Source organism: Varroa jacobsoni, unplaced genomic scaffold (genome assembly GCF_002532875.2).
Source record: "Varroa jacobsoni isolate VJ856 unplaced genomic scaffold, vjacob_1.0 scaffold_63, whole genome shotgun sequence".
Taxonomy (NCBI): domain Eukaryota; kingdom Metazoa; phylum Arthropoda; class Arachnida; order Mesostigmata; family Varroidae; genus Varroa; species Varroa jacobsoni.
The window spans coordinates 132,571-157,917 of NW_019212965.1; the positions used below are offsets into that span (position 1 = coordinate 132,571).

The 25,347-nt window shown below is 39.4% G+C and overlaps 1 protein-coding gene and 1 long non-coding RNA gene across 17 annotated transcripts in view; one reads left to right on the forward strand and one right to left on the reverse strand.

The window, feature by feature from the left end:
- The window catches only part of LOC111261700 (DENN domain-containing protein 1B), a 49,164-nt gene that overhangs the window by 1,390 nt on the left and 22,427 nt on the right, over window positions 1–25,347 (reverse strand). For 12 of the 14 annotated variants that reach the window (XM_086968813.1, XM_022835395.1, XM_022835403.1 and 9 more), the window contains 7 exons: window positions 17,052–17,201; window positions 9,525–9,703; window positions 9,240–9,376; window positions 6,808–6,972; window positions 4,527–4,618; window positions 3,758–3,939; window positions 12–3,301 (listed from right to left, as the gene is read on the reverse strand). In XM_086968813.1, the coding sequence (XP_086824939.1) occupies window positions 2,308–3,301; window positions 3,758–3,939; window positions 4,527–4,618; window positions 6,808–6,972; window positions 9,240–9,376; window positions 9,525–9,703; window positions 17,052–17,201 (1,899 nt within the window). In that variant the 3' untranslated portion in view covers window positions 12–2,307. The remainder of the gene's footprint in view (window positions 1–11; window positions 3,302–3,757; window positions 3,940–4,526; window positions 4,619–6,807; window positions 6,973–9,239; window positions 9,377–9,524; window positions 9,704–17,051; window positions 17,202–25,347) is intronic. The other 2 variants (XM_086968798.1, XM_022835432.2) reach the window with 2 other exon arrangements.
- LOC111261751 (uncharacterized) lies at window positions 5,061–13,515 on the forward strand. 3 transcript variants are annotated; one of them, XR_002681187.2, is made up of 4 exons: window positions 5,061–5,326; window positions 7,617–7,707; window positions 8,060–8,146; window positions 9,892–13,515. It is a non-coding gene; the product is annotated as an uncharacterized LOC111261751 (long non-coding RNA). The 3 variants fall into 3 exon arrangements; XR_002681185.2 differs by lacking the exon at window positions 5,061–5,326 and having other exon boundaries at window positions 6,972–7,707; XR_002681186.2 differs by lacking the exon at window positions 5,061–5,326 and having other exon boundaries at window positions 6,972–7,707; window positions 12,012–13,515.

Genomic DNA, 25,347 nt, shown 5'->3' on the forward strand with positions numbered 1-25,347 from the left:
GATTTCTTTACCTCAATGAGAAACAAGAGACTAGAGTCCGAACGCTTCTGTTCGCTTCTCTCATCTTCGGCCTTTCTCGCGGCGAGTTTGCTTGACAACGCGGCTTGTGCCTTCCGCGATCCCGAATTATCTGCCAAGACGCTAGAATTAAATGGATTTACGAATCCTTTCATATTTAAATTATAAGGAAATTGAATTAGATTTGAAGATTCCGGTAAGTCTATAGCTTGTTTAGAATCACCATTTTTGAACGAGGTCAAATTCACGAAGTAGTCAATCACAAAAATCAAGTATCGTGGCATTCGACCGCTATCGTCCTCTGTCGTGTTGACTTCGGCATTGTGTGCTGTGGAAGCCTGCTCTGAAGTTTGACTTTGACCGAACGTCTGAAGCTTGCTCTCATTTGCTTCATTGTTGATACTTTTTATCGACGTTTGCTCTGTCGTATTATACACCTGAAGCGCAGCTCCCCAGTTACACGGTTCATACACCGTAAACACTATTAAAGCTATTCGAACAAGATACATCACTATAGAGTGCTTCGTCGTTCCTTGCAATCGACTGATGAATGTTTCACGGTAGCTATTCGACTAATCTTTAAAGTCAATAACGTTTTTTTATTAAACACAGCATATTGTCTTGCCCTAGACATGATCGGGGCACTTCATCCTTTTGAAGTTCTTTACAATGAGGCTATCGGCGTCTAGAAATATGTTATACAGAAACTAACTTAAAAGGTGCTGCTAATGATAGCAGCTTACAAGCAAATATCTTAGAAGTGTTCAGCCAAAAATCTGCGGCAGATTTGAATGAATGATCTGTGGGCATCTTACCGATTACCAGTTATTGAAGAATGTAATTGTTGCGGCATAGGTAATCAACCCGCACCGAATGCAACTAAATACAACCTGTTAGGACCATTGTATAATTGTGTCAACTAGCACCATGACATGCTCGATTGAACCTTCAATCGTTACTCGTTTTATGTACCTGGCGTGAGGTTACAACTTTATCTCGTACTTTCTGCTACGGATTTGCACCGAATTTAAAATATAGCAACTACTGCATTAAAGTTTACATGCGTAGTGTGTTATTCAAGACCACTCAATTTTTGCATGACTTTTTTTGGTTTGACCAAAAACGTATTGGGCTATTTCCTATAGGCATCAGTTTCTAGGGCATTAACATTGACAGATTCGGACAAACGGAATGTCTATGAACATTTACCAGAACCGTTTAGACCTGATGAAGTCCAGAGTTTTATTCAACCTGAAGGCATACAATCGAAGAGAACTAGGCATCTTTGCTGCAGCCAAAGCGACGTTAATTAGCGAATAAGCGACGCTTGTTCCGCGCAGATGTCGTCATAGGAATATTCTTAGTTTTACTGATACCATCAGATTCCGAATGCACCTTACAGACAATATTTTTGACAGGCAATAACTTTTGCTTGTTTAAATGGGCTAGCAGTAATGTACTAAAATGCATTACTGTCTGCGATGAATACACACTAAACTTTTTAATTAATTTGAATACATAACTTTAGGTCAGGTTTGCTATTTTTCTATTTGTTCGCTCTACACTGCTTGGTTTAGTCACGTCCATAATTAGTTTTGCCAAGCATGTGTTGTGTTATCCATCGTGTAATTCACCGAATTCGCTCGCTTTAGATTTTTGCTATCGTTTAAATAAAAACGCGGTTTAAATTTGGCACAGGAAAATAAATTTTTATACTTTTATATATTTTGCGCATAAAATCTCTTTTGTTTTTCTGCTTTTTACTTTATATATTTATTTGCTATATTCATCTAGCAACAACCGTTGCTGTCGTACACTCCCTCACTCAATAACATTAACAGTATATATATATATATATATATATATATATATATATATATATAGCCTATATATGTACAGTAAGACGACAAAAGCTTTTACGTTACATCTTGAATCTCATATTGATAGGGATTTTTGTGGTAAGAGGAAGACGAGGCTTTGATAGAACAAGTCAGTCTTGATTACTAATAATTGCTTCTTGTTTTTGCCATATACGCACTGTTTGTAAGCAGTTCATCACAGGCCATGTTTTTGTCCATTGCGTGTACATAACAATCAGTGTTGAGACGATGACCCAACGTTGAATAGGTCTTACGTATCTTTCTATTTTGATGACTGCCAAAAAGATGGAAGAGGGTTAGGGTCTCTTGGCATGTACCTGGTAGGCACTGAAAAAGACAATGATACAAATGACTCGTCAAATGGAACCGCCGATCCTTTGATTTGTGTATTGTCCTCGACCTCAAAAAGCTACAGGTGATGAGAAAAAGGATTTGTGGGTGCAACTTTCTGAGGTGCCGTCCATTCGGAAAGAGCCGATGGCGGTGCGACTCCCCCTTCCATCGTGTCCTCATTCAACAGATGGAGAACGTGGGCTCTCGGTGGCCGAGACGGATGGGGATGCCTCTTCAAATCCATTTTTCGTGGCGGCGGCTGTAGAACTGGAAGAGAACTTGCTGCGTCTCTCCCATTTAGAAGTTCGCCAGCAGCTGGGTCAGCACCAACTGGATTCTTCAGATTCATTTGCAGGCCACTAAAGTTCGCAATTAGTTCTTGCACCTTGACAGGAGACACTGGTGAAGGTCTCGAGTCAAAATCTGAGTAGAATTTACTTATGAGAACATTGTCGGAAGCTGATGTGTGAAACGTTGAGTTGCTTAACGGCGGGATAGTAGAGCGTCCTCCAGCGGTTCGAGCACTGGTGCTTCCACGCATGTGCACTGCACCTTTCGCTACTTCATTTTGCGCAGACGCTCCGTTCGGCTGCTGGCCATTTGCACCGCTAGTATGCCCATTTAAAGGAACGAAACTGTCCTCGAATCCATCGAGGACGCTGTTACCATTCGGCAGACCACTGATGTGTTTCTTTGGCGAATCGTCAAGACAGATGAGGTCATTGACAACTGGCACTGCAGGCGGTGGTGATGTAGGACGTCTTGGTGGCGTTGGTCTTTCCGGAGGGACGACTCGTTCAATTGGCTGGGTCAGACGAATATTCGGTGAAGTGTGCATTCTTTGTAGAGGTGGTGGACCACTGGCGCTGTGGCGCCTTAGCTTGTCATGCGGGCCAGAGATCTGGCCCATGTGATGGCCATTGTGTGCACCACTGTTCATTCTAGTCTGGATGTCCTTGACTGCCTTACGGCTCTTGTCTTTCACAAGATTTCCCGTCTGCTTCACCTGTTTGTACGCTGATCGAACAGCAGATGCCGGCTTTTGCTGAAGCCACTCTTTATACTTGAACCTTATAGAAACGACAAAACAAGAAAGTACGAACAAATAAATATAAGTTAGTTAAATTAAAACTTCTAATAAAATTTTAGAAGCCAACAATGGGCCGACTCTATATCATATCCCGTGGAATGAGGTCAGCAGGCTCGTCGACCCATTTCCAATGACCTTACTCATGTTTTTCCCTCATCTTACCACTCTTACTTTTTCCTCTCTCTCTTTTAAGCTCTATGACTCTATCCCACTGCCCTTTCTATTTACCCTCTCTGCCTTTTCCTCTCTTCAGCCCATTTATCTATGTACCGCTTTTTTTTCTTTTCGACGAGTCGTTGCTCTCTCCCTCACTACCTTTGCTTACTTTTCTTTGTCTCTTTCCACCCACACTTTTTTCCGAACTTCCCTACCACGCTTCTCCTCTTTTTAGTGACATTTATGGGGCTATTATAATATAAGAAATAACTGTACTTACTTGTGGCTATTTTTATTGAGTATGGCCGTTTCGATCTCGAATCTATCTGAAATAGGCTCATTTACACGCCGCATCCGATTTTCAACAAATTCAGCGAATATCTGAAGCTGTAGCATTCCTTCTAGAAATGGGCGTAGCGAAGAAGGTTGGGCCTGCAGAAAGCGTTCTTTATCGAAGTCCAACTGGAAATAAAACAGAAATCACAGAGGGTAACATTTGTTATAACAAAATAGTACTAAAGCCATTTGCACACTATGAAATATGTGTGCTCTGTAATATGATAAGCTAAATCCGTCGATTTATCACGGTATTATTTATACGAGGAGTACGGGTATGGCCAATTCAAGTTCTTGCGCTTCTTGTTTTTCTAAGCAACCATTTGAATTCAGCAATTCAGCGAGAGGGTGTTTATGTTTAAACTGACATATTTGATCAGTTCATACATCGCGTTATAGCTTTCCGTCCGCCTTATGGTATTGAAGCAGCTGATCCTACCATGACATGTCTTTGATACTAAATCATTACCCTGTGCCACATCCAACGGAACATTTTCTTCAGGAATCAGCCAAGTTCTTAAAATTCGTTTTTCATCTTTAGGGATGGTTCGGGCTAACATTTCACACCTGTTTAGGGCCCAGGTCATCATGGTAAGAAAAAAACAATATTTTCGGCTCTGCCAATACAGTGAAAACTCCTGGCGAACGGCTTTGTCCTAGCTACCAAAGCAAGTCAAAATTGATTAGCAAAATATACGAAGAAATCAGCTGACCTTCCCTGTCCGCGGGTTTTGTCGGAATCCCGAACGGTAATCTCCGATCAATATGACCAGAACGTGCATGAACGCCTGCGCGAATCCGTCACCTGAAAACGAATAATGTCAAATAATAACAACAATTTTTTCGAGGGTTGATGATATTTAGGCATCTAAAAAAACTTTGCTTTATTATATTCCAATATGCTCACACTTAGCACGCATAGTTCTGTTAAAGATTTTCTAAAAAAAGGATACGTTTTAAGCAATTGCTGCATTTTATGTTAATAACATGTTCGTAAAAACGCTACCTATAGTAGGCCTTATATGAATGCAATTCAAGATGAAACAACTTGAAACAATATACATTAGTAACAAAAACAACCATCAAAGCCATGCTTGTATGGTCAGTAAATCTAATTTGTAAGTATCTAAGTAACTGAATCGAGGCTCGCGAGATAACAAATATTTCAAGCAGGATTAAAACGAATCCAACTAATAAACAAAACATTTCGGATAAAATTGCCTTCTATATGATGGTAGCGTACCATAATTTATTTACGTTTACTGCAACGTCCTATAACTGTAGAAACGTCGTATGCGTCCAATGTTAGCAGAAAGCAGCTGATACGATAAGCGTATACATGGTCATGTGTAATGTTTAGTATACTACGATCGTCCAGCGATAACGTGTCACCAATGGAAATCTAATACTATAAGATTTCGATCGCTAATGTTTATAGCCAAGCCCCGCAAGAGTCGCAAAACGAATCGAGAGAAGAATAAGCTTGCTTCATCGAATAATGAAAAAAATCAACGTAAGACAGCACCATAGCTTATGATCATCTTCTCGATTTCAGCAGTATTCAAGCTCCCTTAATCATGATTACTTGTTGATTTGAAATTCAATTGTAATAATCGACTAAATGAACGTTTCTTCGATATTTGCAATAAAAATAAAAAAAAAACAAAAAGGCTCGTTTATGAGACAAAGAAGACGATTTTAGGCCAGCAATGTCTCGTAGTACCGGATAAATATTTTAGACCTAAAATCTAATTTGTATAATGCATTTGCCCTGAACTTCTTAAAAACAAATCAAAAGAATAAACAGATTCCTCTAGAAGAAATGAAGACAATTTTAGACTAGTGTTGTTCTATCGCGACACTGTCATTCAGAAATGAAGAAAATATCAATTGGTAATTCAAAACGTACATGTAGTAGTGGCAAAATTGGCTGCACATGGTAAGTAACGAACGAAAAAATCCGTTGTGAACTTAGCTTGTGTCGAGCGCAGTCACTGTTGTCGATTGTAATCATGGGATGCTAATCTTTAAATTTTGATTTAAGTCAAGGAAACGACCGTAGGAGCCTTTCGAAACAATTTACAAAGTAGACTTCAGTGGCTTTTCAACGTTCAAGGCTTTTTGCACGGCTACGAGAGATCGACGTGACGAAAGAATACAAATGCCAATAATGAAAAAGTCACTTTGGAAGACCACCTAAATGACCACTTGAGAAAGAATGTGGCAAATTCGAAAATCATCACTGATGTTTCTAGTCATTTGTCGTCGTAAAAAAATGCTCAGCACACATCATTGACCGGGTGGGGTTTGAATATACGCTTTATTTAATATCACTAGGTCCTCAAATAGACTCACCTGTACCTAACTATCATATCCCTGCTGAACTTCTTTACTATCTTTTCTTTTATGCAAGTATAGATGCGTTCAAATGGGATTTTCAAGTCGAAGATGTTTGACCCACGCGTACTACTACTAAGAATAACGTAGAAATATGAAGTAAACGCGTACGATAAATATCTGGCAGGTGAAGTGTTCTTAGGGTTTCATACATACATGATCATTAATTACAAGCGCAGGTCCGCTGGCATGATCGACCTAAACGCGTTCTATCTGCGGCCCACCGCATCGTCCCCTCTACGAGTTTAGCTTTTAGCGAATTACTTTAGTCAAGAACGTTGGCTGATGTGCAACTTCTTGCACAGTGAACTGTACATGCACACAAAGAAATCGCCTGTCGCTAATGGATCAAGGGCCAAGAGAAGCCCTATGGGATTTATTGCTTGATTACTCATACGTAAAGTAGCAAATTTGCAGATTATTAATATGCCAACTAACTACGTGCAAGCCAAACAAATACACTCTGAGCCATTACATCATATTGATCATATAACTCCTATTTATTTATTTATTTATTTATTTTTTTAATTTAGTATTTCTTTATTTAGGATTAGGGTAAATATCGGATTTGTACGAGGACACACCAATAGAACTTACCAAGTTGCGCGTCCTGGTTCTTGAGTTTTCGTTTCAATCCTGCTTCAATCTCGCTTGGTAGACTGTCGCGAAAAGGATTAGAGAATTTATTCTGATCGGCGTGATATACGACCACATCCCCTAATTCTGACTGGCGGACGCGCTCCCATGTCGAGGAGGGCACGCCTATTTAGTTAACAAAACCACCAAAATCGATGCTGTAGACAATGATATTGAAATCGAGTTGGTGCTATACTACAACCTCTTGCCACTTTATGCTTTGTTTTCTTCTACACCGTTTGCCGACTCGATGTGAATATGTGTATTTGTGTAAAAGTCGGACCGAGTGGGTTTTTAGGCGACTTTTTATTTATTTATATAAATTTTGAGTGAGGAGTACTAAAATATTTTCATCTATAATTTCGTACTTAGAACACGCTTCTTTTCAGAGTGTACTTAAAGCCTAAAAAAATATACATTTGAGAGGCTTACAACGAAATTGTTGTTGATGATCATCTCTTTGTTTTCAATTGACAAATACTAATATAGGATAATAAGTAATATAAGGTAATATCTACTCACAGTATATTCAAATCCTTTATATATCGTTGATTGATATGTTCAGAAAGTAAAAAACAGTAGACATATGTATGAGTGACATACGCCGCGACTCGTTCATTTAACTATTTCGTTGCCAACAACCGTGCTGAAATCGGTGCGCAATGTCGCAAAAACACGACTAACTGTGGAAGGCCAGAGATTTCACCCGGAAGAAAAACCTGACGGGTATTTTCCATTTTTTATGGCCTGTGTTGTTTTGCTTATCATAGATGAAGACGGGATGTCACACTGAAGAGGCGATCGCATCTCTGGAGCGCGCAAACGGCAGGGAGAAGCAACTCTGTTCAGTTCCACAGAATGGTAAGTAGCAATGTTCCCAATAGTTCCTATTAAATGTTTAAATTTAATGTTGCTCTACTTCTTTCTCGACCAAGGTGCTCTCCTTGAGCTCGACAGCAGTCTGAGCCTTACGCTAATTGAACCGCTCAATTTCGGCTTTAGTCACCGATAGCACATAGCTGTGCACATTGGTTACTATTAATCCAAAAGTGTTCGAAATTTCGTTGACCCTGTAAAATCTCTAGGATTTTTACACCAACCGTACAATTACCACAAGTTTACTATTGGAATGATATATAATAATCTAAGAGGCAAACATAATATGCAAATGTTATGCGATCGCTTTTCTCCTTTTGTCTATCCCTATTCGCAGAAATCGAAGTCCAAAATACCCCCAAAACGGATTGAAGTTCTCCACACATAATCGTCATCCGTAAACATAAGCTCCGTTCAGCATTACGTAAGTGTATAGAAAGAAAACTGTTCATTAAGAGCAAGTAATGACCACCATAAAGTAGCAGCAGATAAGCAACAGCCGTCATGTAACATTATTGCTAAGGTCACCAGCGGATTATTATTTTGCCATCGCCGTTGCTAAACCAACAAGTAATTCAATACGTAGCGGTCAATCGCAGCTCAGTACAAACAGAAATCTAAAAAAAGAACAGAACGAGCAGGAGGTGCAGAAACAGGAAACGCCAAAGCGCCTGCTCGCTCTATAAGCAGGAGTGGCGAATCGGGACACTTGAAGAAAGAGATGTAGAGAAAGACAGAATCGTCGAAAGGGCAAGAATGAGCAATAGCGGCACCGTAACAGCAACAGTGTATTTTTCAACGGCCGTCGAAGGTGGGGCCCACGCGCATCAACGCGACCTGTCGCTCCTTCAAAGCCAAAAGGGGGTATCGTTACAACAAAAACTACCAGCGACAACGTAACCCGTAATCTTAGGTTCCTTGTTGATTTTGCGTGCCCTGAAACATGTATAATTCAACCTCGTGGCGATGGCACTAACTATGTATAGACAGTTACGTGTGCGGTGCGTTTCGGACTCTATACATAAGACGTGTTGAATAAAATTTGTTCGAAATGTCTATAATAATAGCAAGTGTCATGACACAAAAAAGTATGGGCAGCGCGACAAACAAAATGGATGATATTAGCTTTTGTGCGATTGTTGTTACACTTGGTCCCGGTACTCGAATTGAGATGTATTGGTTTTTTTTTTATCTTGAATATGTGCACATTTGCCTTAAACTGTCTAATACTAGCATAACAACTGGACGGACCTAACTTTGATTACGAATCAGTTATCGAATCAAGCGGAACTGGTGAAAACTACTGGGGTGTATTGATATTACTGGATGTACCGGAGATATATATATTGAAATTGCGACGATTTGACATATACAGTAGACTGCCATAAGATAACTAAGAATTTATTAAACGTATTCGTAGCTAGTCTATTAATGAGTAACGATTGTAGATCTTCTGCATTCGTCCGCCAGTGTCCACCACCGAAAAACAATATATTTTTGACATTAGAGGAACTTACCAATGAGGTAGGGCATTGGTGCGTTGAGGGTGTCTACCACAGCGAGAGGCAGTACGGGAATGAAGAGATGTTGCCATTGCATAGGGTAGATAAGCAGATTCGCCGCTTGGACGCACGACGATAACCGATTCAATCGGCTGAAGTTCATTAAAGATTAACACCGCAGGTTATCTACTGTACGCGCTCATAGTGCATAATTACAATCAGCACCATTTACAAATCCAACATTAACGGCTATTTGATGCAAAGGTAATCGGTCGTATTTTGCCGTAAGATTAATCTTACCGTGATACGATAACGATTCGTCTTTCATGAAGCATCGCTGTGAACAATTGAACCATGATGTGGTGATCGCAAGCGTTATAATATTCTGTTAGGTTACGATCTTCAGGTATCGATGGAGGTATAGTATGATTGCAGCAGATGTGCGACCACGCTGATCGGCTTCGATTATAATTGACCACCTAACAAAGAATCAGACAAATAACATTAATAGCCAGAATCTTACCTTCGCATCGACTTACGTCCTTCAGTCATTTATAGCGTACCTCCTTTCAGCCGGATCCTGCAGCTGTAAGAATACTAGTTATCATTATGGTTATTGTATGTTGTGTATATCGTTATAATGTGTTTGTGTTGCCTTTCTCTGTAGCTGTTTCAGCTTGGGCGGGTGAAGATGCGTGCCATGTGTGAAGAACGATTTTTTTCGAGTACGGTAAAGTGTCAATGCCAATGACGACGAGCAGTTAGTTAGAGTGGCAAGTAATCGCTCGTGACAGCGAAGCAGCGGGCCTACTGCGGGAGGACGAACGTGTCTGGTACAGACGTTTTCTGGCTTATTAGTTTCATAGTTTCGTCGCGCTCCTCTTCGATCGAGATCGTTTGATTCCTTTTGGTGTCCCACAATCGCTTTTGGTGCCAGCGCCAATCCTCCGTCGTTCAGCGTATTTTGTCGAACCCACCTGACTCAACTTACCGTATTTAACTATTTCAATGGAAACAATACGTAACAGTGCTAGCTTTAGTAGGGATTAGGATGATCGAAGCCTTGGCAAGACTGCGGCATTCCCTTGTCATCCGCCTTCTTGGTTGCGTTCCCCTCAATTTGACAGTTTCGCCCGCTGCAAACAAACTACCACCATGTGGAAAAATAGCAACTAATAATAAAAGTAACAAATGATTAACGGTTGTGCAGACCATGTCAGCTTTCAGCAACAGGCAGTGAAACATGATTTTCAATCAATACATGAGTAACCAACGTCCTTGATTATTTCCGAGTGTCTTGGAGTCCGAGGATATACGGACCCCGCCATCTGTCTTCGCCGGCAGCCCCTCTCGTATAGAGTACGACAAAAGTGGTTATTATCAGGAGCTTTGGTCGGCATTATAACGGTAACGGCAGGTCATCACTGTTCAACGTTGAGTACGAGCACCGGTAGCGGCATCAAAGGCAACGAAGAGCATGCAAAGGCTCAGTTATTGCCTACTTAGCTCGTGATCGTTAACGTCTTATTATTGGTGTTATTCTTATTGTTATTGATTGGTTGTGTTCTGTACAGAGAGGCAATGCCACACGGTCAAGCATGATCATATCAATCACCAATTCCGAAGATGTGACCCGCTAAAAAACACCTTTGCTCCCAGTTCGATCAGAAAGTTCGACTAATAGCCCAGTCGGCTTTGATCGGGTGTTTCAATGGGAAATATCATTTGTAACAGTGTACTAATTTAATTAAGAATCTCCTGCTGAGGGCTCCTTAGCCAACAGCGCGTATCATTCAATATTATACAAAGTAATAATATGGATAGTAAGCGCCTAAGTATAGTCGCATAATTGCAGTAGTCGAAATCATAAGACATTAAAATTGTTCTGCACGTATATTATTTATTTGTCATGATGCATGGTCAACGGTTTTATCAACGTATTTTACTTAAGAGATTTTTAGCTCTAGCTTCCTAACCTTGGACGTTTAGAAAAGAATCACTTTCAATTGCGGTACTTGTTTATATAGTAATTTTGTATGGTCTGAATTTGTCATTGTTGACCCGATAGACCACTACCTGGAACAAGTAAAAATATTTTTTTCTGTTTTTCTGAGTATTCTGAGCTTTTAATTCATGGCCCTTTCTCTTACGATATTTTTCCTGGTTTGAAAAACTCCGCATACACGTTCATATGAGTAACTTTTTATTTTTAACCCTGACTCAGTTTTAATGTTGCACCTAGCCAGGGGCCTACTTCTTCCTTATCTTATCACTCGTTTTCAAAAGAGAAACACGAAAATTAATCAATTCCATAACTTTGGACCAAACCGCCTTCATTCTGGACAGATATACATTGGACTGTCAGAAGAACATTAAATTAAAATTAAAGCTACTATTTTTTTTCTGTTATGTGTTACTAAGCTAGATATGCGCCATTTCGATCGATAAATTTTTGCCATTTTTCTGATATCAACGTAATGCAATCACTGTAGAACTTCTGTAATTTCTGAGCGAAAAATTGTGACAAATGACTTTTGCGCCCGTCCACTGAAACTGGATTTGCACCATTTAGGAAATTTTTTGGAAAACGAAATGGATAATACTTTAACCGTGCAAGGTCCGGGCTATACGGCGGACGCGTTGAGATACTCCGTCCAAATTCGCTTAATTTTATCCGAATAACTAAAGCTGTATACGATCTGGCATTGCCACAGTAGATGACGGCATTTTACCTGTTCACTAACACCTTGATGACCTTTTTTTGGTTTGAATGAATTGTTTTTCCAGATGGCAGTAACTCATAATGCACGATTCATTTCCGATCCCGCCAAATACATCGCACTATTTTCTATGGAATAGGTCTGGGTCTAGATATAAATTATATAGTACATCTTCTCTGCACATTATTGTCACATGCGGTCCACCTGTTATTAACCGCTCTTAATTTAAAAATGGCTCTACTTCGAGTTTCATAGAGGCAAATACAACCGAATAAATTCGTTCGTGTCGCGCTCAGACATCTGGCTTGTCTTCGCAACCAGCTACCTTCAAATTTTTTAAAACGGTTCGATAGTAGATGTTTAGTTTCGTCAATTTTACTCAATTTTCATAATAATTTGATCAACTTTCTTCGTAATTGGTGAATCACTATAAAAAAACGTTTCTCACATCGAAATTTGCAGAGTGAAAAAACGATTATTTTTGGGCCGTTTCTTCCGATGACCCATCTTGATAATAAACAACATAATTTATTTATGGGCCTAGGCAGCAGTTATACCTTCATCGTAAGGGAATTGTAAAATACGGCGAATTTCCGCAGACATTGTACTTATCTTTCAGGGAATTTACCTTGGGCATTCTAAGAGTCGTAGCATATTACTTACTGCTAAGAAGATCACCCCTGGAACGCCACACCAGTGCCGATACGACACAACTTATACTGCCTAATACAGGTGGTTTCAAAGCCATCTATCTAGAAAAACGCCCGATATTTGTTCGACAATCATGTATTACAAAATTAGATTAATTATTTCGCCCACATTATAATCTAGAAGAAAAATAACAGTCATACGTAATTTCTGTTCTTAACTAAAATGCAGACAGATAATTGATTCGTTCACTTGAATTACACTAAATACAAAAATATGTCTGTATCATAACCGATCTTTAGTTGAAGGACAACGATGAAAATCCCCATAGTAGCGCCAGTCGATTGATCGCAGCTGGTTTTTCGATTTCTTTGGAACCCCTGTATAAAACTAAGTAACAACTTCCAAAAGAAAAAGAAAACTTTAACTATTCGGAATAGCTGAAAACTACACGTTGATGACTCCGTTCCTTTCACTCTGTGATATTAGCGACCCGGCTACCATTGTAGCTGGGTGTTCGTAAAAGATATACAAGCACTTAATCTATAACTAGTAAGCTCTATATATATATATATTGCAGCTTAGTTTGCTTGCATGGTTATTGTTGGCATCGACTCCGGTAACGGCTTTCGAATTTCAGTGTTACGAAGAAGATACGCATGACCCGTAAAGAGATACCATCATACGTAGTGCTCTGAAGAGGGCATAAGATGTTCCCCTTGTCGAAAGAACTAACACTAGATATGACCAGTTGTCCAGACACCTACCGCTAGTAAGTAAATGGTCTAAAACGTATTGTTGGCCAAAAGCTTCACGACGTGGCAGCTGATTATAACTGGACTTGTTGGCATTATAGGCTAAGGGATATTTGACGTAGAGCTGCGCCACAATGTTGTAGATGAAGAATACTTTTGCCGTAAAAGGATAGCCTGGCTCCCGAAACTACTAACGAAGTAGAAAACGCTTGCGAAAAAACTAGGTGAATTATTATTCTATTTTAATGGCGTACTGCGACGAGAAATTCTCGACGCGTCACGCTGCGCCAGCTAGGAGTTGTTAATTAATAAATGAGTATTTTTCGATCGCTTGAAGCTTTCACACTCGGAAAGGAGTTTGTATTTATCATAGGCCCTTCTGAGTTGTTTTGGTGTCAATCGCAGGACTCAGCTATGATAGTGTAAAAAACAGAAATTGTTGGTGATCGCGAATTCGACAAAGATCTCGATTTTGAAAATCTATGCAAGCTCGACGTAAAAACTAATACGATCGCCGTTATTCGATTGCAGTACAAACAATGCGAATATCTCAAATAAAAGAAACTGGACGACTCAAAATCGATGATTTTATGGAACCGGAACGAATTAAGGAGGATAGCTCAACACACGTTTATAGTGCTCTCAGCACCCGCAGAGGAAATTGAATTTGTCTTACTAAAGGTCCTCCCCAGCCGTCCTGTGGCTCCCATTGCGATCCCTGTACAGCTTGTAGGAGGATTTACTACACTAGCTTTTAGTAAAGCTCTACTCAAAAATGTGTTCGACTTTGAACTTCAACGACTGCTCTCTGTAATCGAAACTGTCTCATGGGGCTGCAATTTTTGTAGCCACTAGTGTCGCCCAACTCGTTCGCCGAAGGAGGTGAAACACCTAAATTCAGACCTTTAACCCCTGTTATACCCAGGTATAATCAATCTTTCAGACGATTTAAACAGACACGATGTTTTTCCTCGCTTTGGTCCAATTTGCTATAGCAAGGTGGTTTCCGTTAAAAGAAAAGAACCATCTTAAGTGGCAGCTTATTAATAATGCCTGTACAACAATATCCGCTTACCGTTTTCCGCGTAATACCGACAAATCCGTCCCAGAATATCACAATTGTCAAGATTTGTATAGACTAAACAAGTATGTTCAATCAACTACCTGCGACTTATGGCGACTCCCAGTGAAATCTTAAATGAATGGGACAGACAACACGACACTTTCTCACGTATTTTGCTTTTTTCTATTTTACTTAGAAGGTACGATTGAAGACAAAAGTAAAGGGAAAATGAACTAAGCTCGCGAATACAGTAGGCAGAAAAAGATGTATCTAGTAGCATATGAAATGCTGAAAGCGACTATACAAAGCAAGAAAAATATTGTACGCAGGTGGACATCTATAGAAGACTACTAATAGTCACCTTTCACAGACCCGCCGTAGCATGGTGACGTTTTAATTTTGAGTTGGGAAACAATGGACACCGAATTTTGTCAGCCATTGCTTAAACAAATTACTACCCGTTTAGGTCTAAATCGAATCATTAAATACTCCAAGAACACGCCCCTAACACATGCAGTCAGGTTACGTGCAGCACACATGTGTTTTTAATTATTTAGGTCTGCCTAAAGTGCCGGCTAGTCTTTCTTCGCTATAATTTGCTCTCATTTCTCGAATCGTACAATCATTGTAGAAAGTGATGCAATAAACTTTACACCTTTTTCGAGTGAGATGCTGCTCATATACTTTGGCAAAGTTGGCTTCTTCTTTCGGGCTTGCTCTATCTTCAGCGTCCGTATCTATACATGTCGCTAGCCAAATGAATCCTTCCAATATATTAGCGTGTCACCGGCTGCCACCGGTTGCCATCAGCATGATCGGTCTCACCTGTAGTCCAGGTTAAAGGTACAAAGTGTATACGCAAACGCTAACCATAGCTAGTCGATACTATAGCCGTTTATATTAACTTGCTTCATCTCGCGCTCCTCTAGCCCCAGTGTCCCCCTTCTCATCACTAACACGCAGTAACATGGATGGCTATCCATGTTACTAGGTTCACGCTTACCGCAAACCAAACAGATGAGTATAAACAGCAATCGAAGAGCGGAAATTTCGTATTGACTGTGGGGACAACGACTGCGAAAGGAGCAAACACTTGTGGCACTATACGCAAACAAAGAACACATATGCCAAAGCATTTCTTTACCTAATAACTTCGTAATAAACAGCAGTCGCTCAATTTTACTGCAAAATGAGACTGGACAAGAGAGGGTAAACATAAACACACCTGCGTACGATAGGTGCGGGTGAGTCATCAAGAAGAACGACCCAAATGTGGGGACAGGAGCTAGCGGTCTATCCTAGACCAATGTGAAAATTCCATTCACATCATTGGGTCTTCGAGACCGCCCCAGTGCGCGCAAACATTGTGGATATATGAACTACGCGTATAATATTTATCACAAAAATATTTTTCTCTTAAAGAGAACAATATATAGTTACATCATAGTATCGCTAACCTGTTGACATAGCAAAGAATAACTGATGACAGTTTAGTAGTAAACACGCTTATTAGGTAACCAAAGAAAACTGCTTTGATAGAAATACTAGGTTACTTTTTTATTATAACAACTTACTTAACTAAAAGCGAGCGAAAAAAGGATACGGATCCATTCTATTCATGTGGGCGGAAATAATGACATAACTTACAAAGTAAATGTAAAAATCTCATAAATTTTATGATTTTGTCTAACGTCTGACCGTACAATTAATTATACAGCAGCTGTCGATGATAAAGGCTAAGCTGATATAATATTGTCGCTTGATAATGATATCGAGATCTGTTGTACAATAATATTATGTACAATTCAATTGTATCGTGTAGTAATATGCTACGCCATATTGTAATGCTTCCTTCCTATCCTTTACTCATTAGGTTCCAGAACAATACACGTAACTGAAAGGCTAGAAAATATGTTAGAGTGTGATTGCGTAGATTATACTTTTGTTTCATGCAACGTTAGTTAAGCATACGTGCAATGACACCGGGTACTTTCAAATCGACTGAAGAAGAAAGACTTTCTAACTTTAAAGAATATGTTCGGAAGTTCCAGAATAACCAGTAACACCATTAGTACTACACGAATAATTACAAGAGCGAAACTCTACACATCGCCCTCTATACGTACGAGTTTATTTAGACACTCTGTGCAGACAAAGAGTGATAGTAGGGCAGCAATCATAGAAGAAGCATTGGGTTGCCCAATCTTAGTCTTCTAGTCACATTCTCAAGTATTCTTGGCGACAATATGTGAAAGGCGCAGATCAACAATGAAGGAGAACCAGCTATTACTGGGGCCATGGTTGTACCATTTGCCCTTAGCAACAAATGACAGACACATGCCAACTTCACAGCATTGTTAATGTTACATCGACGTTAGACTATTGAGGGTATCTAAAAACATGCCGTACACGTGCATACACAGCACAAACAGAGTAGATGCCTTTTTTATGAGGCAGTCCCGACCGTCAGCCGCACAAATGATCGTATCAGCCGTAAGAGATAGGACGAGCAGTACTCCAATGAAGAACACATCGCGATATTCAAAACAGGAAGAGCTTATTTTGCGAGATAGAATTTCCGTGCTAGGAATTTGACTCATTGCGCATGTGTGTCGCATAAAAACTAGAAGATAATACTTACGAGTTGGAAGCCTGGTTGTGGGACGTTGCACGAGTATAAGTTATCCAGAAAATCTTCTATAAGGAAATCTTCCCTATGAGCCGTTAGATCCGAGATGTGATTCAAAAGTCGGTAAAATGTTTCATGCCAGGGAAGATCAGAGACTAGAACCTGTTGAGGCAGAACAGAAAATCAAACAAATAGCTAAGACTAGGGTTTTTCTGTTGGCTAATTACGATTTATATGAAGTAATCGACCTTATTCATCTTTTGCAATGGCGAAAGTAGAAGAAAACTACAGATAGCTAAAGAGATGTAAATTAAGGGTTACTATAGCAGTACTATAGTTAGTATTTCATACTATTTAACATGTCCACACTTGAATAGCATGGTATCATCGTATTTTTGAACACAACGTTTTTATCGTGTAATTATTCTTCACCTAAGTTTAACGTCATAAGTTAGAACTTATGACGTTAAGCTAAAGGCTTATGACATAACCAACTAAGTGAAATTAAAATGCTTCATTATAGAGCTGTCATAACACTTGCAGATGAGTAAAGGTAATGACCTACGGTCAAAGAAATATTGCCAACGATTTACTTTTCCTACTTGTAGTAATATAATAATAAAAACATTGTGACCGAAGTATTTAGGCCAAATACATAAATATGCTTGATAAGGCTTTTATAGAAGTCCCGTAACCTCCCCTTATAGATAGCCATTTCGAGTACGAATGTAATTATTTTTTATAAAAATATCATTTTGATTCCATTTTTGGTTGATTTGCACATTAGATTGAAACTTCCATTCATTTATAACCTTCGCTCTTATCATGATCACCCGACTTAAACTAAATTTTTTAGGTTGGATGAATTATCTAATTATTTAATATAGACGTATATAAATAAGAAAATCGAAAAATATTATTCTATAATATGCAGGATACAACTCGTCTTGAAAACCTAGAAATTACGTTTACGGTAAACCTGACCCTAAAAGCGCCTGCTGCTACATTAACGTGTTTACCCCTGTATCAGCCAAAAAATACATATATTAATTGATTCTGCTTATAACCTTACAGGTCATGTTAACACAGGTCACTTTGTACCACTAGTGTTAGTTAAAAACGGCATTGAATAAGGTAACTACTAAATGAAATGCAAAAAGTGTAACGTACTGTAAGCAACGTGCGTGGTTAGTTCTGTCTTTCAGGGCTTAAGTCATTCACTGCGTAACCTTCCATATATGTCAACACTGCCCCTGATAGAAATATAGGAGCACCGTCGACAGGCCCCTTTTATGCACAACGGACTGCACTACGCGCTGTTCGTTTCAAAACATCCCGCGCTTGAAATGCTTTCCCCAGCCTCCTCGGAATCGATATCGTGACGGCATTGTCACTGGCAATAATGACCCGCCGTACACCATCATGCAGATTAAATAATACGTAATCAGCTACTTTGAAATACTGCACAGATTAGTAGAGAAATTATGTTGGCTAAAACAGTTATGATCTGAACTTTGCAAAATATTGTTTGGACGAAGTTCACCAAAAATTAACTTTTAGATTAATTTTCTTACGCTTTAAGGAGAATACGTCTAACTGGCATAAAGTTACATCGATTCGATATGTCGCAATTAAGGGAAAAGCTAATATCGTTTGTAAACATCTTTCGGTATTCCAGTCACTTCCAATAATCATGGCGAGATGCCCTTGCTTACACTCCGCATCGTCATAACTAAGTCAGCGCAATTCGTTATATCTCCGTTTCGATGAACTCGTTATCAAATATTTTCACTATTTTTAAAAACACGAATATAGTTGGAAGTGACTGCACACATGAACGCCTATCTTCTTAGTAATCAAATCAACAACAACAACTTCATAACATACTTCAGTTACTTTACAGATTAAAACAAAATATGGCCATACTAAGTATTGTGATCGCACGGCAACACAGCGTCCGTTCTTGCGGCCGGGCAATTTATGAACCGCAGTCGTATCGTCGCAGATGTCTACGCTTGTCAATTTGGATGAGTCGTTAGCAAATGAGCATAGGAATACGCTGAAATAGAATGAACGATTGCCCTCTACAAAAGTGTTATTGGTCGAAGTTTAGCTTCTCTCATCTCTGCTATTGCTGTTCATATGAGCCGGCGACTTATTTGTTCATCAAACGCATGCTTCATAATTTCGAATCATGACGAATCATGCAAAATATGATAACGATTCGATCTATATCGCCAACTATTACTCAGAGTAGTAGTATATCGCTGAAGATTGGTAATGAAATCGTAGCACTAATTAATTCAATGATTCAAGATGAAAGTCGAATGAATTGATTTTGATTGATTCATTTGTGATCATATTAACAAATAAACCAGACGCGCCGGTTCCTAAGGTGCAACTTCTACCCTTAAGTTACAATTAATTTACGTAATATTTCTATTCTTTTAGTAATAGAAGTCACCCTTCAAATATTAAAGTTTCGGATTAACACGATTCCGGAACGGTCGCAATAAAATACTATTTCTGGGATATTACCGACTTTTGACGTAGACTGACGGGTAATCGAAAAAGTATTGGCCGTTTTTGACCCCAAATTAAAAGTGATATTTCGTGTATTTTGTCTTACTAAACTAAATACGCGCTATATTTGATCGAAGATTTCCCACCATTTTTTTTGGTAGCACCATAATCTCATCACTGTAAAATGTTCGTGGTTTCTTAGGGGAAAATTGTGCCCAATAATTAACCGATTTTTTCATTGAAATCAAGATAACACTATTAAAAGGTTTAAGTTTTGCTGGAAGTAGAGCAAACAACAGTCTGACGGTGCGAAACCTGGGATATGCGGCGGACGCAATGTCTCATTTAATATCTCTCAATTAATGCCGGGTAGCCAAAAAAGTGTGTAATCGGGCATTATCACGATCGAAGATGAAGAAGCCTTTTTTAATTCACTCGATCTGGTCGATTTTTTTCGGTGGCCTGTTTTCATCTGGTTAGTTGTTGACAGTAAGGGTCCGAATCAATTGCTTTATCAAGGGACAACAACTCATGATACGGCATACCTTTCTAATCCTACCAGACACATCACATTATTTCCGTTGCCCTTAATCATTAGGGCTTCGCCACAAATTGTTCTTTTTTTTTTTTGATTTGTTTATGATTGTCGTATATGATCCACTTGTGTGATGATACATGTGATGAACCGCTTCAGAAATAGCTCGATTCCGTTACGTTTTTATAGAGTTCCGCTGCTGGAAATACGATTGAGTGTTTTTTTGGCGTCAATTTGCGTGGCGCCCAAACATTGAGTTTGCTATTGTAGTCAGCTTCTTTCAAATACTCTAAAGCTGTTTGATGGTGGATGTTTAGGTTTTTGGCGATATCATGGCTACTCACAACTCGGTGTTGCTCAATTTCACAATAATTTCATCAACTTTTTTCGTAATTGCTCGACCACTGCGAGAAATATCTTTCACATCGACGTTTCCAGAACGAAATGAGCAGCCAATAAGACATTTTGACCATAAACAGCCCATTTTATTTATGGGGTTTGGGCAGCCGTCACCGTAATAAAATTGTAAAAGAACAAATTTTTACAGAAATTTCACTCATTCTCAAGGCATTCTGACTCACGTCCAAATAAAGGCATTTCAGCAGCGTTAACACATCTAATATCTCACCTTTCAAGTGACGTCAACGCCGGCTTTTTCAACAAACCAATATAATCCATGATATGTGTTATATTTGGAAATCTTAAGTCAAACTACCTAAGATACTGGACTAAGGCGTTCGTGAAACGATCCTACCGAAAACATGTGACTAGATGCGGCATTTGAAAATGCCGCATCTAGTCACATGTACTTTTCCAGCGCGCATTCAGTCTTTCTTCGGACTCGAAGATTTGATATCATATTGCTTGACTCTTACGTTTAATATAGAACCAGAGGGACCAAAAATAGATCGGCATTATATGCATAAAGTTGAATGCCCGTCATCTCTATGACCTTTATGAAATTACATATTTGTTGCTAGTTATTTTTAAGACTCAATATTTGCGGTAATAATTCTGTTTGATAATGAGAATACTGTACACAACAAACACATACATATTATTTGCATATTGCTCGAAAAGGGGAAAACAGTATCCCTAAAGACGTATACAAGTCGTCTATAACATTGGTAACTTATTAAGCAGATTTAATGGGAGATTATGGAACATAGATGCATGACAGTAATAGCAAAAAACATTTATTATTAACTGATGCTTTGAGGAACGAAAATAGTGGGATATTAATTGCGTAATAATGACTCTTAAATAGTATATAGTGATAAATTAGCGATGGCAATATTACCCGTCTTCATTGTGAAGCGCTGCTGCTAGCATGCGTTACTTGTTGCCATTGTCAATATTTACCAATCTCGTATTGTTGTGTTGGGGAGGGAGAACGAGTCATCTACTTTGGCCACTTTCCCGTTTGTTATTCGTGGTACTTCCATCTAATTTGTCAACCCAAATTGCTGTTACCGCTATTGTTATTGTAGTGATTAAGTTTACGGTTATCAGAACAGACGGACGGTCATGATCTCTGATGGGTAATGTGCCAAATTATCTAACGTTCTTGTTATGATTACTATTATCTTGTTGGTTGTTGTTGACGATAATATTGACATTGATATGCTTTTCTCGTTCCTGTCACTGTTCTTGCTGTCGAGTCACAGCTGCACCAGCGCTAAGACGTCGCACGTATCGTTTTTTGCATTGGAGAGCCAGTGATATTCAGAAATGATGCGCAACGTGCAATACACTTGCATGCAGTTATGAGGTTAACTCTAAATGTTGCACCTACTCATTAGTATGGTGCACGTGAACTATGCGATCGTCTATACTTATGCTATCACAGTTGTTATTGTTGTGTTGAAGAGACAAACCGACTGTCAGTTGCAACGAGACGCAATGTCTTGGTATATACGTCATCAAATATGGGCGCCTCAACCAAGTCGGTCGGGAGGGATAAATTGACAAATGAAAACGTGTTCGTTCTTATTTCATTCTTCAGGTAAATGTGATGTGATTGCATAGGCGATTACAAGCTATCCACAAGTGTAGAAAAGGTTGCTCCTTGTTTTCGATCCCATACATGGTAAAATATATAGTACAGTGCCTCTAAGCGGTACCTTGATTTGTGCAATCTGTATAGTGGTAGAGCATTGGACCGAGCATGAATGTACGACACGGTACGCTAAAAGCGCACGTGATGCCCCACCATGTCCCGAACTGGCTTGCACGGGAATAACCGAGAAGCACTGTAATGAGCCCCCGACTTGTAGCATTTCAGCGTCTGTTTGTTATACTGATACGCTTGTTAGCGGCTTGGATTTCATCATATAGTCGGCCTGTAGTAGACGCAATGTAGGCAATAAGTACTAGTCTGTTCAATGTGTATCAAGTACTCACTCTTACACAGTTTATTTTACGTGCACCACGATTCATAAATTGTATTCTTCCCAGTGTCCGAAATATTCAAGAGCTATCGTTTAAGCAAGTGTCTTCAGTACGCTAAATATATTCGGAACTCCTGTTATTGACCCGGTAGAGGCATTGTTAGGATTAAGCACAATAGTAAGAGGGGACTGTAGAAAAATGAGCCACACCATGCGAAAGAACTAGCGACTCAGGTCGAGACCCCAACTTCTAACTAGATCGTCGCAAAGTGTGTGACCACTCTGGGGCTAAGTCATTGGAGGACTTCTCGTTCTTTTATACGGTTGCTCCCCCCAAATGTGGGTGTACAAATCCCCTCGACACATGAGAATCGTGTTCAAATGATAGGCTATCAGTATGAGTTTACTGTGAAGAAGAGGTTAACTGTAGAACTCTGCTTTTGGAAAAACAACGGCTCTGTCTTTAGTATAATGATAGACGAGTGCACGTTTCGCCCAGGCTGTATTTGGGCTTGGCTTTGCATTTATCAAGTGAGATTCTTCCTGTTGCTTGCAAAATGGTCCATCTTGGCCTAATGCGAAATTACAGTAAAAGCACCACGGATAATCTTATCGTAACTATGCCTACAATTTTAGGCGAGTTTGGGTGACCCTTCGAAGATTTCTTTGGAATTGTTACTGACAAAGCGTCAGTAATATTCCAGAAATGAAAAATTATCCATCTTTGTGCATGGCGTATGCTGCGCACTTCACAGTTCTGGACGTCATGAGTAAGCTGTTGATGCTGACGGCGACGACGAAGAACAGAAAAATGGAGACTCAATTTAGAGGGGGTCTGTAAACGAGGTGAAAACAGTCGCTAACGGCGACTACGACACTGTATTTTCAATTGATTTAGTAGTTTTAGACAAGGTGGTATGTTCCGCTGCAGTGGATGATGAGTTCTTGTCTTAATGTGCACTCACAAGAAAGAGCTGTTAGTGTTACTAATTTTCGCCATCTTGTAAAAGGTACACTTGAGGATTTTAAAGATTCGATGGCTCCTCGAATCCCTGCGTGAACTTTTCGGCAGGCGTAAGTGAAGTTTTGGGGGGTTTACTTTCTCCGAAGCTGACCGTAATTAGGTGAATGAGATGGCACACGTTCTAAATTTAATCCATGATCAGAACAGGCTTTTGCAACGTGAGGACTTTTTGAAGCAGACAGAATCTAGGAGTATCTTCTGACATTTTTGTAAACACATGCCACTACTTGCACATTCGCTACCAACATATTCGAAGCTCTTGCAAACTGGTCGAGTCAAAGACGAACGTTTATGTGCCATTTATTGATGCATTTATCTTCAACACCTCGATTGCTACCAGTGCCCACCGTCCACGAAAAAAACAATTCAAAATTGTCTTATGCCAACCTTGAAACCCGTGACGATGACGACGATGACTTAGCAGCCGTCAACAATCTGCATCGCGCAAAGCATCTTAAGCTTAATCCGCTGAACGGTCTCGAACATGAAAAAAATATAATGGCAGTCCCCTTGCATTTGGTCTGAATATTTCATAACCAATTCCTTACCTAAAGAAGGTGACCTGCCCAACCTTGGGAAAAATGATCATATTGTGCTCCACAGTGAAAGCCAAGTATCAAAGTTATCCCTCACATGAACATTTCCAGAGATAAAATGTCTTTTAAAGAATTATGCATACATTGACCATTGTTATTTAGATAAACTACGCCATAATAAAAATCGGTCAGTTGCTGACTTGTGTCATTGTGTTAAACAAACTCGTTTTTATTTTCATCAAAACTTAACGTAATTGGAGTATCAGTTATGCTACATGTGCTACATGCAAACTTGTTCTTTATAAACAATACGTCGTCAAATTTCAGTACAAGGAACAACAGATTTTACCTGTTTTAATTGCATAATCGAAAACCTTAACTAAAAGATCTCGCTATGCAATCTCATTTGACTGCATCTTTGAGCATGCGGATTTCGCCATTTTTTTTTCTTCAAGAACACGTCATAGCTATAATTTTTCTCTCTAGCTTGCGAGTACTAGAAATAGGTCTGCTCAACTTCCCCCGACGTATTCTACGAATTATTATTCAACCTCCTTTGCTTCATTTGTAAAGATTCACAACAATTCTTGTAAAGATAAGCCGTTCTGAGTAATCTGCTTGATTTTCTCGCCTATTTCCGACATGTACCGTCAAAATTAGCACAGCCTACACGCGCGAAATTTGAAATTCGCTACGAAGTTGGCCGAGGTCAACATTGGCCGCGATTACGGCAGAGATATCTGTATGTGTCAGAGTCGGTTAGCTCATAATAAATATAGTGTACTGGTCAAGTGCAAACGGGATACCGGATCCCACAGCAGTATAAGGAAGGAAAAATCATATATAATACTTCAACAAATCTTTCGATCAATGGCAATGAAGTATCATCTTCGAATGAAGGTTAGAATGAAGAAAAGGTTATTATTGATGGTGCAATGTTAATCATAATGATGCATACATACCAATTACTTAATATAGGCATCTACTCTATATTTTTCTAATCTGCGACACGGTTGCTCACTGATTGTAGTCGTGGTAATTAATTAAAAAAAATGGCTTTAGAATTGCTCTATATACTGTGACCAACGTGTTACAAAACTAATCATAAGTCGTGCTCAGCGCAGAGAACAATAACTATCATGCACATGTAAATGTTTACCAATTCGCCAGGAGGATAAAGCGCGAAACTCCAAAAGAAAATGGCACTATTGAGTTGAGCGGCAGATCTAGGCGCGCCTTTCCAGACATTACTTTAGCACCCGATTTTCTCCTGTAGTTTTACTGTCGTATAATATTAAAG